Here is a 14,888-nt window from a genome sequence, read left to right as displayed (position 1 = left end):
CCCTCTGCATCGCGAATAACACATGTACTGTACATTAAATGGTCATTGTACTATAATCTGTATGTGTGCCTTTAGACTGAGAGGGAAGAACCTATTTTACATACTCCCTACAATGTCATGGTCTTGTGTTTTCATTGGTGGGAACTCTTCCTATAATTCTATTATAGGGGTTGGCATGCGCTACACATAAATTATATCTTTACAAATGAATATATACAGTATATGTACTATATTTATGGAAGTGAAAAAGCAGAGATAATAAGGTGAAGTTAACATGGAAAATTAGATTCTGTGGTTCAACTTTACAAATACAAGTCCGTCGCTGTCTGATGTTGGAGTGCAGCTCAGACACCCACAGATCATGGCAGGCAAAAGACAGTAACATACAAAACAAATGTTTAAAGTTTATTTTACATATTTATACATAAAACCTTTGAATGTGACCTTTCCTTTTAATCCAGTTGAATAATACGCACATCTAAAAATGGAAGTCAGATAATCAACATTCACAAAATGTTGACAAGTGACTGAATTATACAAGATACAGAAAGCTACAATTTTACGATGAGGCAGGCGTGTAGTTGTTGACTTGTTTAGCACCGTCAATAACGTGAGTCTGAGAACTACAGTGAAGAAAAGGTAGTTATAGGTAAAATACTGATCAAATTAAAAGATTTGCAAATGAAAAAAATAAATACATTTTGTAACTATTCTCTGTCTCTTTATCCACAGTCTGTAATGGAATAAGTACTGTACATATATAGATTCTTAATAAAATGCCGGGTATTAAGTGGCACGAGTAAAAAGTTAAAATAAATTAGGAAGCAGAGGCCAAATCACTGGACATAAAGCTTCGGACATCAAAGACTAACACTGATTTTTCTTGTGTATCATCTTGAGCATCAGCATTTTGACAACCACAAAAGCAAAATAAAAGTTTAGCTTGTTCCTAAGGTTCAATGGCTTTTTGCTTTATTTTGTTGGCATTTTCTCTGCCATGTGCTTCTGCTGACTTTCAGCATGTCTGTGGAAAAGGAAAAAAACAGAAAACAGTGTTAATTTCATGAACAAGAGCTGCTACTTCACTTAAAGGGGTTATTGGGGATTTTTTTTTCAATGGGGCTAATAACTTACCGGCAGGTAGTTGCTAGCTACCTGCCTATTCTGCCTGGTGACGATGCCTGCCATCTCAGGCGGTGATCCTCCTGCTTCTGGTGACCCCACGCCACCAAAGCAGCACTTTCTCTTCCGCTCTGATGACCAGGCATCATTTTCGAAGTCCTGCTAATTGACAGCTGGCTCCCTGCAGTTAGGCAGTGGGTAGCTGGCTGTCAATCTTTGCAATGAAAATCAGTGCAAAGGGTGAAATATTCAGCACCCCAGCATCTATTTCACAATGATATCTACAGCGATATTTAGCGCTGTGCCTTCTATGCCAATCAAGAATTGAGCAGAACTGTGAATTTAGCATTCTCTCTGAGTGCAGAACCAAACATTAATAGTATCAAACAAAGCAGAGTATTGGCAAAGATATTCAATATTGCATAGATATTAACTGTACATACCTTACACAAATGTCAAATGTCCTTTAAATGGATTTATGAGATTAGAAAATAATTTCCCCTCCCTCACCCAAAATGTTCTCCTTGGGCTAAATGGGGCTCTGCTAGCTGCAGCGCTAATGCTTTCTCTAGTTCTATCCAACCCTAAGGTTTTCACTGTTCATTTGAGCTAAACCTTATCAATCAGAGACTGTGTTGGTATCTTTGGTGACATTCTAAATGAAGGGTTCAACGTAAAGCACTGACCCTCCAAAGTAAGAGCACATCTAAAAACTCCCGGTATCTCTGGTGATTTGGGGATCCTTCAAGTTTCTATTTAGTTGTTTTATAACAAGCTCTAAGACTAGGCATCATGATGGCTGTGGTTGCAGCACTGGGGTCCTGGGTTCAAATCCCACCAAGGACAAGATCCACAAGGAGTTTGTATCTTCTCCCCGTGTTTGTGTGGGTTTTCTCCGGGTTCTCCGGTTTCCTCCCACACTCCAAAGACATATTGATTGGGGCTCACAATCTAGATTCCCTATGGGGACAAGGATGATGATGTCTGTAAAGCGCTGTGGAATATGATGGCGCTATATAAGTAATCATAATAATAATAAATAATAAGACCCAAGTAATTACAGTCATTGTATGAGAGCATGTTATCCTTGCTATGATGTGGGACTATGAGCTCATGGAGGAGTCCAGTACTAGTATTATGTCTGTTCCCTAAGCAGACAGATGAACCGCATAGTTTACATCACATTACTTGTGTTTCCAGTCACAGGATGTTCAAAGAGACTGACTAATTGTCATCAATAATGCAGTGTTAAAGACAACCTGTCACATGAAAAAAACGCTACTATCCTGCAGATATGGGGTGAATCTGCAGTTCAATAACATTCTGAACCTGCCAAGCGCTGGCACTTCGATCCCCACTGTCGGGAGGAAATTAACTTTATTTCTCCCAGTAGCGTTTGGGTTTCAGATACAGGAGAGGCGAGAGTTCAGTCACCAGTCTGTATATAGAGAGGGCCGGCTGTAATTGGAGCCCAGCACTGACTGACATCCGTCCCTAATGCTGTGCCGCTGTCAGTCAGTGCCGGGGGTGCAGTTACAGCAGCCACTTACTATACACAGAGAGGTGACTGGACCCGTGTCAGCGCCACCTGTGAATGAAACCTGAATGCTACCGGGAGGAATAAAGTTAATTTCCTTCCAGCGTTGAGGTCTAAGTGCCGGCACCGGGCAGATTAACCACATATCTGGAGGTTAACAGCATTTTTTCACGTGCCAGGTTCCCTTTAAGCTGGTTAGCCTAATTGTTCCAAAATGTAGTCACTCGGAGGTAGTCACATTTGTATGTATGGTACTTTCAGTCCAGAAAACCTACCAGTATGTACAGTATCATGTTCCCATCTGTATAATTAAAGGGAATCTGTCACCAGGTTTTTCCTATGTTATCTGAGAGCAGCATAATGTAGGAACAGAGATTCTGATTTCCAGCGATGTGTCACTTACTGAGCTGTATGCTGTCATTTTATTACAATCCCTGTTTTATGTGCTGCAAATCTGGCATTTCACTGAATGCTGAGCTGTGTATAACCCCAAACACACCACTGATTGGCAGCTTTCTGTGTACACTGTGCATAGCTCATAGGCTGCAGCACTCATTTGGCACAACCATATCACACGAGCACTAGGAGACCTTGGGGCAACATCACTGGAACAGTGCGGGAGTAGGAGGGAAGTACTGGGTTTTTTATTTTAAACAGGAATACAGCATTTAAGAAGGGTTTATCCAAGTAAATAGCTGTATGCCCCACAATAATTTGGGAATAAATTAAACTGTATTGTGTCCTTCTTCTGTTACTCCTACTAATAATTTTCTGAATAATTAGCAACTGGGAGTTAACCATGGAAGGTGTGTCGCTACACATCCTGACACTATCCAATCAGTGCTGACACAGGCTGAGATGCCGTTTGACAAGAGGTATGGTAACGCCCAGTTGCCAATTTATTCACATACCCTATGTCCAGGAAGAATAAAAAAAAAAGAGCAGCACAACACAAAGGTATAGGAAACTAACATAACTTTTCATTTATAGGGGATAGAAAATATTATCTATTAGAAGCTACTTAGTACAAGTTGGATCCAGGTCAATGTAAGCCGTACACTTCTACAGACGGCAAAATCACAGAGAGGTGGCTCTCTATGAAGAACCTATAAAGTAGTGTATTTAAGGTATTTTTGTAAAATATAATAACTTGTACTGTGAAGAGGATTATGTTATTCCCTTATTTAAACAAAATGTGTCATCAGAAAATTATCACTTAAGTCAGGTTTTTCTATTAAATTTATTTTTTTTTTTTTTTAGTTTTATTAATGGTATTTTTCCATTTTTTCACAAACTATATACACTGTCTGCAGAATTATTAGGCAAGTTGTATTTTAGAGGATTATTTTTATTACTGATCAACAACTATGTTCTCAATCAACCCAAAAGACTCATAAATATCCAAGCTTAATATTTTTGGAAGTTGGAGTTGTTTTTTTTTTTAGATTTGGCTATCTTAGGAGGATATCTGTTTGTGCAGGTAACTATTACTGTGCAGAATTATTAGGCAACTTAATAGAAACCAAATATAATCCCATCTCACTTGTTTATTTTCACCAGGTAAACCAATATCAGTGCACAAAATTTAGAAATAAACATTTCTGACATGAAAAAACAAAAAAATTAGTGATCAATATAGCCACCTTTCTTTATGATGACACTCAACAGCCTTCCATCCATAGATTCTGTCAGTTGCTTGATCTGTTTTCGATCAACATTGCGTGCAGCAGCCACCACAGCCTCCCAGACACTGTTCCGAGAGGTGTACTGTTTTCCCTCCCTGTAGATCTCACATTTTATGATGGACCACAGGTTCTCTATGGGGTTCAGATCAGGTGAACAAGGGGGCCATGTCATTATTTTTTCTTCTTTTAGACCTTTACTGGCCAGCCACGCTGTGGAATAGTTGGATGCACGTGATAGAGCATTGTCCTGCATGAAAATCATGTTTTTCTTGAACGATACCGACTTCTTCCTGTACCACTGCTTGAAGAAGTTGTCTTCCAGAAACTGGCAGTAGGTCTGGGAGTTGAGCTTCACTCCATCCTCAACCCACAAAGGTCCCACAAGTTCATCTTTGATGATTCCAGCCCATACCAGTACCCTACCTCCACCTTGCTGGCGTCTGAGTCGGAGCGGAGCTCTCTGCCCTTTACTGATCCAGCCTCTGGCCCATCCATCTGGCCCATCAAGAGTCACTCTCATTTCATCAGTCCATAAAACCTTTGAAAAATCAGTCTTAAGATATTTCTTGGCCCATTCTTGACGTTTTATCTTATGTTTCTTGTTCAAAGGTGGTCGTTTTTCAGCCTTCCTTACCTTGGCCATGTCCCTGAGTATCGCACACCTTGTGCTTTTTGATACTCCAGTAATGTTGCAGCTCTGAAATATGGCAAAACTGGTGGCGAATGGCATCTTGGCAGCTTCACACTTGATTTTCCTCAATTCATGGGCAGTTATTTTGCGCCTTTTTTGGCCAACACACTTCTTGCGACCCTGTTGGCTATTGGCCATGAAACGCTTGATTGTTTGGTGATCACGCTTCAAGAGTTTGGAAATTTCAAGACTGCTGCATCCCTCTGCAAGACATCTCACAATTTTGGACTTTTCAGAGCCAGTCAAATCTCTCTTCTGACCCATTTTGCCAAAGGAAAGGAAGTTTCCTAATAATTAAGCACACCTTATATAGAGTGTTGATGTCATTAGACAACACCCCTCCTCATTACAGAGATGCACATCACCAGATTTACTTAATTGGTAGTTGGCTCAAGACTATGCAGCGTGGAGTAGGACAACATGTATAAAAAGTATCATGTGATCAAAATACTCATTTGCCTAATAATTCTGCACACAGTGTATATTAAAAAAAAAAAAATTGATATATTGAAATTTTCATACTAGCCACTAGGTCTAATATTAGGCTCATACTCCCTATTCTTTTCAACAGCTACATTGACATAGAGAGCAATAGACTGACTAGGACTCTGACTTCTTCAGGAGTGTTTCCTAGGAATGCTATGATCTGGTCAAAGGTGATTGTACAGGGAGAGGAAGGAGATAAGCTGTGATATCTCCTATGGAGAATGGTGGATCTGGTGTTATCTACTGTAGAAAGAGGTGTTACTTTTCATTGTAACCCTAATGATGAGATTGCTGAAAGGTCATCTGAACAGAACAGTAAGCATGGGGCTGATTCAATAAGACTGGCATTGTGCACACCAGGCTCGCTGGAGTCCAGTGCACAAAACTCCACGCCACTCAATGTACTTTTGCAGAATGTGACAGGTAGGTGTAGCAACGCCCCATCCTGTCTATCTCCTGCCTAACTCCACCCATTTTGGCCCAAACTATCATGAAAATGGCAAGTGCCGCACATTTTGTGCGCAACCTCGCGTTCAGCAAAATTTTTTCGACTTTTCAAACTGTTTTCTGTCAGAAAACTGGCTTAAACACTTTGATGAATCGGTCCCTATGAACCAAATAGTAGACCTAGAGGCCAGTGTGGAAATGTCAAGATTTATGATATTCGCCTTTTAATATAGATGGTGATATGGAGAGGAAAAAGCGGCATTTTTAAAAAAAATACATTTAACAAAAAACCTGATTCAAACCATAGGCAGTTTACAATTGACAAATGCCCTTTAAGGAAGAATAAAAAAAAATTACAGACTTTACAACACATAATTGTAAAACAATTACATTTAGGGCGCAGTCAGACGGCTGTATATCACGGACGACGATGGCATCGCAATGCTCGGACTGGCCGTCAGCTCTCCTGACCCGAGCATGACAGCTGCATAGAAATACAGGCGGTCACGATTGGGCAAGAGGAGCCGCCGGCCAGTCCGTGCACTGTGTGTGATCGCCGTCCGTATTATACGGCTGTCTGACTGCACCCTTATTCTTACTCACAGCGTGATGTTCTTTGGAATTTCCTCTGAAAAGACTTAGAGGTAAATCATATGAAAAACATGCAGTGAGTCAGAAACAACACTCATGTATCATAATCAAGTGGTAGAAAATAGATATTAATGTTACTTTCGGCCTAAACAAGCAAATAGTGCAATCCACCTACAAGATATATACATATATATATATATATATATATATATATATATATATATATAAAATGACAATATACATCATTCTATCCCGAGAAATTGTATTGTAAATACAAGGGATACTACAATTTCCCTTGGGATTAATAGAGTCTATCGTATCGTAAAAAGTAGTACATAAATAAAGCCAGTAGATGTCAGCATCTTACAGGTTTTGTTTCCGTCTCTATAAAAGCAAGCCTCCCTTTAAAAAGGAAAACTTAGATGTGTCGGACATCTCTCTTTGCTCTACCTGCACCCTGTCCTTTATTAAGTGTCTTTGTTGTGTTCCTGACCTCAGCTTTCTCCCTGGGATCCAGAACTAAAGTTACAGTAGATAGCTCTCTAGGTAAGGTTAAGTTGTACAATCAGTGCCTATTCTGTCTTGAGTGAAAATAAAAAAGGAGAAAAAAAAACTCATTTATGACCACAAATCAACACAGTCTATTCACAAAGATTCACATTGCACTGAGAGATGAGCCTAGATGAAACCCGTTTTCACCATGTGTGATTGTGTATCCTACCCAAATGCTGTACATATGGCCCAAAGTAATGAACCGTCACATAACTTACTGAGAGCACAGCCCTTTGTAGCAATGCCAGGTAGGCTAGGGTTAAATCTTACATCTGCATGCTTTGATTATTGCACCTGACTAGCTCTGCATATAAACAGGCTAGGTGTTCATCTAAGTTAGTATGCTGGGGAGGCTGAGCAGACCGGATGTGTTTTGAAGTTAAAGAGAGAAGTAAGCCAGAATCTCTTTGAGAAGAGTCTGTACAGGCCGTGTGCACCAAACTGCAAGTATCAGCGGTTGCTATGGACAATAGCTGCTTTGTGTGACCAAGCTGGGACTAGCTCAGCCTTGTATGAGTAGCTGGGTCTATACTATTTATTAAGTGCCTTCACAAGGCTAGGGATTTATGTTTATGATTTTGTTGTTTTCGTGCTGTGCAACTTGTGGAAAGCAATAAAAACTGCAAATTTGGACCAAAATTGGATTGCCTGTGTGAACGCTTCCTAAGGCCGAACGCCTACCAGAGTGAGTGACTCCTATATATTCTATATATTACTTAGTATGACACTATGAATGAAATATTGCTCTTACCTTGTCAAGTCTTCAATATCTACAAGCATTGCATCTTGTTCCATGTGCAATTCATCACGGATAAGGAGAAGCTGGACTAATTCTTCATTCAAGCCTGAAAGAACAGCAGTCATATTTCACATATTGTACACAGACTGATCAATGCAGGACATAGTAGAAAAGGCTTAAAGGGGTTGTCCAGCCTTAGGGTATAAGTCTGCAGTCACTCTATGTGACTGTAGACTTGTGAATCCTCACTGCAAGCTGTGATGATTCTCCAGCACCGGGAGCGGCTGGTCATGTGACTGCAAGTGTGCGATATGCATACTCTCAGCCACATTCTGACTAGACATGTCCTGCCTTCACTCAATACTCTTACATTGAGCGAGCCGCACAAGTCTAGTCGGCACGTGACCGCCGGTATAAAATTGCATACTTGCAGTTCCAGCGTGGAGTGCGCATGATGCAAAATTCACAAGCCGACAGTGGCTACCTTATGCGGTTTCCAGACAGAATCTGTGTTAAAGTGACTAGGTGACATAAAATAAGAGCAAAACTATGCCAATAAGCAACTGCTATTGGGCTGCAGTGTTCTCACTTCTTCAACCTGTCTGACATTTTTCCGAGGGATGTAGAAGTGCTGCAGCTCGATAGTGGCCGCTGATTGACTGCTGTGCTCATGTGTCACAAAACTAGTATTCCTGAAATAACACTTCAAGAAAGACACCAATGGGAACCCTAATCTGGTCTGTCTGCACAGTGGCCCCATCTAGCAGGGCCGCATCAGTGGTCCACAACATAAAAAGAAATATGTTAATAATGTTATACGATATCTGCACAAAAGGAGCTAATTCTGTCGCTAAACCTGAGATTGATACAGCCACATAAAGGCCTCTATGGCTGCACTACACAACTAAACGACTGGGGACAGTTTCAGCTGCCTTGGATTAAATAATTTTAGACATTACCACAATTACTTACTTTCAATCTGAGAGTGAAGATCATTCACAATAACCTGTAACTGGCCAATCGTCATATCCCTCAGGTCAGTGGGCTTCAAGCTTCTCTTCATTAGGCATTCACTAATGTGCGGCATGTGCGGTAACTACAGGGACAAATGGTCAGTGTGAAGTGAGAGCAGCACAACAGTCATCCAGCAGGTGGCAGCACATGCACACACTGTGTAACAACAAGGTGGCACTAATGTCCTGAGGGTTCATCCAGGACCACAGAACACACACATTTATTCTAAGCTTTCCCAGCTGGCTACAAGGACAATGTAATGCTTAACCCCTTAAGGACCAGGCCTAATCTGGCCTTAATGTCCACACACCATTTTATATTTTTTCATCATTGAATACCAGGAGTCATAATTTGTAACTTTGTCATCAGCTTGACTACACAAGTTATATTTGTCAGTGGTACCATTCAGGAGTATGAATCGATTCACAGGACCCCGTCCATCAGGAACACTGGTAATCTGTGACTGATGGCCGGGAGCATCAAGAACAGCCTCTTACCTAAAGGCATCTCTACACTTGATTAGCCAGCCTGGCACAACCTCACATGTACATCACGCCAGACCACGTAATCAAATGAAGAGCTGTAGATGTAGGAGGCTGCGCCCAGGGCTCCCGTGAAGTGGACACAGATTTTTGACTCTAAGTAAATACAACCTAATACCTAACTTTTATTAACTCTATTTGAAGCAATAGAAAAAAAACACAGCAATTTTTCTGATTTTATTTTCTGTACAAATATAGTGTTAACTACATTTTGTGGGTCAGTACAATTAAGGGGATACTAAATTTGTAGGTTTTATTTCATGTTTTATTACTTTTGTGCAATAAATACTGTTTAAAATAAAACATTTCTTTTAGTTTTGCCTTATTCTGAGAATCATGTTTTAGCATTTTTCAATCCAATGAGCTCTATAAGGGCTTATTTTTTGTGTGACGAGATTAGTTTTCATTGGTCTTATTTTGGGGTATATTTGACTTTCTGATCACTTTTTATTATTCTTTCTGGGAGGTGGAATGAAGAAGAAGTCTAAATTATTAACTTTTTTTTCAACACTATTTACCATTCAGCATAATTGACATGCTATTTTTTTTTCTGCAGGTTGATTTGATTTTGACAATATCAAATGTATTTAATTTATTTTATATTTCCTACTTTTGACAAAGTTGTAGGAGAACTTAATGTAGGACAAATCTGTAGTTTTCACTGGTCCTAGATTTGCATAGATATAACCGTTTGATCACTTTTTTCCAATTATCTTGTAGGAAGGATGAAAAATGCATTCTGGCAACGTTTGTTTGCATTTTTTTCCATTCACTCTGCAATATAAAGAGGCATATAGTTTTCCCTGACTAATCCAATTGGAGTAATATTAAAAATTAACTTTTATTTATATTGTTTAAAAGATTATATTTTTAAAATATTACATCTGAATATCTCTGTTTTGGACTGTAATCCACAGTTTTTTATTTGTACTGTTCACACTGCGTTGTTCTCCCACAGTGCGATTTAAATGATTTCTAGTTGGTGTTTATTTGGCCTTAGCCATTAGATTACATTAGGATAAATTAGAATGCAATCCTTTGCCATCCATTATGTAGGTAGCCAGATTATCAGTGTTATCCTGAAAAGAAGCCTAATAGATCATGCTTCTGGCATGATCTATTAGGCTTTCATCTATGTCCGACCCAGAGGCCAGTGTTAGGTCTCCGGTTGTCACAGCATTCATTGGCTCCCTGCAATCACATTGCGGGGAGCTGACAGAGGGAGCTATCTGCCTCTGTTAAACTCCTTACATGTCACTGACACTATTGACCGTGGCATGTAAGGGGTTAATGGAGCCACTGTAAAGTGTTGATAGCTCTCAGTACCACTTGCTGTGTCTGTGCTAGCAGCAGGGAATGAGTGCAGTTAGGATGAGGGAGCCCAGAGATTATGATCCCTGGAGTGAAGGTGCTCTGCTTTTTCACGTTCTTATGGAAAGTGGCACTTTGTACTGGTATGTGAAAAGGCAGTGCAGTGATGGGAACCATGTAAAGGGGGGTTATCCAGTTCTTTAAAGGGGATATCCAGGACTTTGTAAAACAAAACAAAACAAAAAGTGCCTAAGCACTAACAGCGCCATTCTTCGCTGGCACAGAACAACCACGCTCCTGCCGGCGATTCAGCTGCTTCTGCTGACATCACATTGATAGAGCAGCAGCTTCTTTTCCGGGCTGCTATGTTGACAGGGTGTGACTTCAGACATTATACTGATTGGCAGCAGTCTCTCCCGGCTAGGCAGTGGGGTGCCGGCTGTCAATTAGAATGAGGTTAGCAGTCCCGCCCTGTCAACAGAGCAGATAGAAAAAGAAGCCACTGCTTTGTCGATGTGACGTCAGCAGAAACAGCTGAATCACTGTCGGTCATATCGACAATCTGATATGATTTTTATATGGGCAGAACAGTATTATCATATATTATTAGAGCACCATTGATTCCATGGTGCTGTACATGTGAATAATCATTTTTACTATCATTATGTCGTTATACATCATGCTAGTTGTTGGACACACATTGCCTGTTTTTATTGGGTTACTTGCTGCTGACAATGACATATGGACCCGCATACACCATCCAGTGAATAAGCATTTACATATTTACACAGACTGATGATGGTGAATAAGCATTCCTGTCTACACTTGTTCAGTTGGTTGTTGGCCTGAGTGTGAAAGGACCTTTTTGGAATAGGTCATTAATATTTAATTGGCGATCGACCAACTACCACTGCTCCTGCCAATCAACTATTTTTAAAGGTCTGCAGAGGTCTTCGAGCGTAGCATCCCCATTTACTGCTTATACTGTTTTATTATATATTACTTTTCATAGTGTGATAAAACTTTATTAATGTAAAATCAGAAAAAACATACTTTATGTCTGGGTAATTGATGGGAACATTTCACTACATTTCTGTAACTCACTGAGAGTAGTCGTCTTTGGTATTTCTGATAAATACTTAAAGGGGTTTTCCCATGAACAAAGTAAGTTTCAATCAATAGATCTTGGAATAAAAATAAATTCCACAATTGGATGAGTTACAAAAAAATAATTGTGCCAAGATAATTTTATAAATGTGCCCCTGCTGTGTACTGTGTAATGACTGTGTCTCACTGTGCAGGAACATGCTCTGATCATACCACATCTCCTGGGCAGGGGAGGAAGCAAAAGAGTATACAGACAGGACAGCAGGGGATCACAGCTGCTGCTTTCTGTAAGGTAAAACTTTTCACTGTCTGTTTAAAAACATTTTTAACTCTTCTTCCAAGAATCCGCTACAATCCCATGCTGTGTTATCTGTATACTCTTTTGCTTCCTCCCATGGCCAGGAGATATGGTATGACTGGACCATGTCGCTGTATGGTCAGACACAGCCATTATACAGTACACAGCAGGGGCACATTTATAAGATTATCTCAGCACAGGAATATTTTTTAACACATCCAAGATGTGTTAATTAAAATGTACTTTGTTCGCTGGACAACCCCTTTAAGTTAAAAAAAAGTTCACCATCATCTTCAAAATGCTAATTTTTTTGGAGGCCCATCAACTGATCTTAATATGGTGTCACATAATGGATCTCCCATAAATTTTGTATTTTATGAAGATGCTTTTTACTCTGAGAAGTCTGGAAGTAAACGTCTTATTGTTCGGCTGTTACGTCAGGACATAGCACCACAATGGTTGATATATGCTGTCTAATCCACTTGTATAGTACACTTTCGTGCAGACAGCGCAAAACAGGTATGTAACTTTTTAAGTCACTTAGTACAGACTTTCTCACTTACAAGATCTGCAACAGGAGATTTTTTCCGATTCTGTTTCTCCACCTCCACCTGCATCTTGGCCATGGGTTTCACCATAGCCAATGCCATCTTGGCTTCAGCCTGCAGCTTCTTCTGTCGGGAGATAAAATCCATGTCTTCAAAGGATTCGGACTCCTCCTCAGTAGTGTCTCTGTCTGAGTATGAAGAACTCTGCTTGCTCTACGCAACAAAGTTACAAAGATAATTAACAAATAAAACATTAATGATGAATCGACAGATGCCTTTTCTGAGTAATAGGTCAGTATACAGGAATTCAGTATGATCCTTAAAGGGGTTGTCCCATGAACAAAGTACATTTTAATCAATAGATCTTGGAATAAAATTAAACTCCACAATTGAAAGTGTTTAAATAAAATGTTCCTGTGCTGAGATAATCTTATAAATGTGCCCCTGCTGTGTACTGTGTAATGGCTGTGTCTGACCGTACAGGAACATGGTCTGATCATACCACAGCTCCTGGGCAGGGGAGGAAGCAAAAGTCTACAGATATTACAGCAGGGGATCACAGCTGATTCTTTCTGTGAGGCAAAATATTGTTTAAAAATAGGCAGTGAAATGTTTTACCTCACAAAAAGAATCAGCTGTGATCCCCTGCTGTCCTGTCTGTATACTCTTTTCCTTCCTCACCTGCCCAGGAGCTGTGGTATGATCAGACCATGTCCCTGTACGGTCAGACACGGCCATTACACAGTACACAGCAGGGACACATTTATAAGATTATCTCAGCACAGGGGCATTTTATCTAAACACATCAAATTGTGGAAGTTATTATTATTCCAAAATCTATTGATTAAAATTAACTTTTGTTAGTGGGAAAATCCCTTTAAGGTAATTGGATATTACTTCATGAAAGGTTCATAGGTCTCAGTGGTGGCTGCAGTATGACAACCCACTAACGGGAAGGTAGAAAGCACAGTGCTGGCACACCTTTGGGTACTAAAAGGGGTTGACTGTGCAAAATAAGAAGCTTCCCAGAGGTTTGGTGCTGTAAAAACAAAAAACTAAGTGATACTCACCAGCATCCACCTGCATCCAGTACAATTAGTTCAATGGTCTGTGCTGACAGAGAAAGAGAAGTAACTGTTCCACAAGTGGGTGGACCACTGCGGCCTGTGATTGCCTGCAGCAGTCAGATTACTTACATACCGCAGCATCAGAAAAACATCTGATGACTTGCTGCTCAAATCCCTTTATAGCTGGTGCCAATCGCAGGCTGCTGATGGAATGGTGACGTCTCCTCTTCTCAGTGCACACCAAAGAGAAGCCTGCACTGGATCCAGGTGAATGCTGATGAGAATCTCTTACTTCCAAGTCTCTGGGGAACTTTTCATTTCTGCTGTACAATCCCTTTAAAAGTGGTTTCTGCTACAACACATAGGCATTATTCTGCAGGTTTAATACAGATTTGCACATTTGAAAAGCTGGGTATTTGGCTTCATTTTCTAGTGACTAAAGGGAACAGAAGTACAGTAATACCAGGAGCATCCACTAGAGGGAGTAACAATATAAAATGAAACTACAGTTCTGGTAAGAGAATAACTCTGTAAAGCCATGTGCACAAACATTTCCCTGCAGTATAATGCTCCTAGTAATTAAACTTACCATTGGGGACAACGGGGTATCCAGGCTTGTTTCAGTTTTGCTGTCATCAGCATCGCTGTCCTTGTCACTCCCGCTGTCATTTACAAAACAGATCTGTAAATTCATCCCACTTTGGAGCCTGAAGAATGAAGATAGGAGATATTTATTTATATCTTCTTAGCATCAATGACACCTCTCATCAGCTGAATGGCATGAAAATAATAAAACCTGATAGTGCTATATAAATAACTGAATTCTAACATAGACACAATATATTCATCAGTCAGTACTCCTACAATCATGTCATATACACGGCAATATTATAGAGTTGCAACTAAAAGTTTTGAGACTAACACAAATTTTGGTTCTCACAAAGTTTCCTATTTTAGTTTTTATAGTGGCAATTAACTGTAGATTGTTATGAAGAATGATCAGATGAATTGCAAATCATTTCAAAGCCATTCTTTTCTGTGGGTGTTAACTAGGACAAGGCAGCTGATGTAATTCAATCAACATGACGGAGTGATAAGAGCAGACTGGTTGCTTTAAAAATTGTCTGGTACTGGAAATCCTGGTCTTCGGT

The 14,888-nt window shown here is 40.0% G+C and overlaps 1 protein-coding gene across 6 annotated transcripts in view; it reads right to left on the bottom strand.

Moving 5' to 3' along the window:
- Positions 1–392: 392 nt before the first annotated feature.
- Positions 393–14,888, bottom strand: part of SCHIP1 (schwannomin interacting protein 1) — a 771,081-nt gene continuing 756,585 nt past the window's right edge. For all 6 annotated transcript variants that reach the window (XM_073674798.1, XM_073674800.1, XM_073674801.1 and 3 more), the window contains 5 exons: positions 14,327–14,444; positions 12,686–12,883; positions 8,823–8,946; positions 7,863–7,956; positions 393–1,024 (listed from right to left, as the gene is read on the bottom strand). In XM_073674798.1, coding sequence (XP_073530899.1) covers positions 973–1,024; positions 7,863–7,956; positions 8,823–8,946; positions 12,686–12,883; positions 14,327–14,444 — 586 coding nt within the window. In that variant the 3' untranslated portion in view covers positions 393–972. The remainder of the gene's footprint in view (positions 1,025–7,862; positions 7,957–8,822; positions 8,947–12,685; positions 12,884–14,326; positions 14,445–14,888) is intronic.

This window comes from Phyllobates terribilis, unplaced genomic scaffold (genome assembly GCF_046119375.1).
Source record: "Phyllobates terribilis strain yellow unplaced genomic scaffold, ASM4611937v1 Scaffold_3__8_contigs__length_932513732, whole genome shotgun sequence".
NCBI classification, from domain to species: Eukaryota; Metazoa; Chordata; class Amphibia; order Anura; family Dendrobatidae; genus Phyllobates; species Phyllobates terribilis.
The sequence above is the reverse complement of the archived record's forward strand: the minus strand, read 5'-3'. Positions and strand labels throughout refer to the sequence as shown.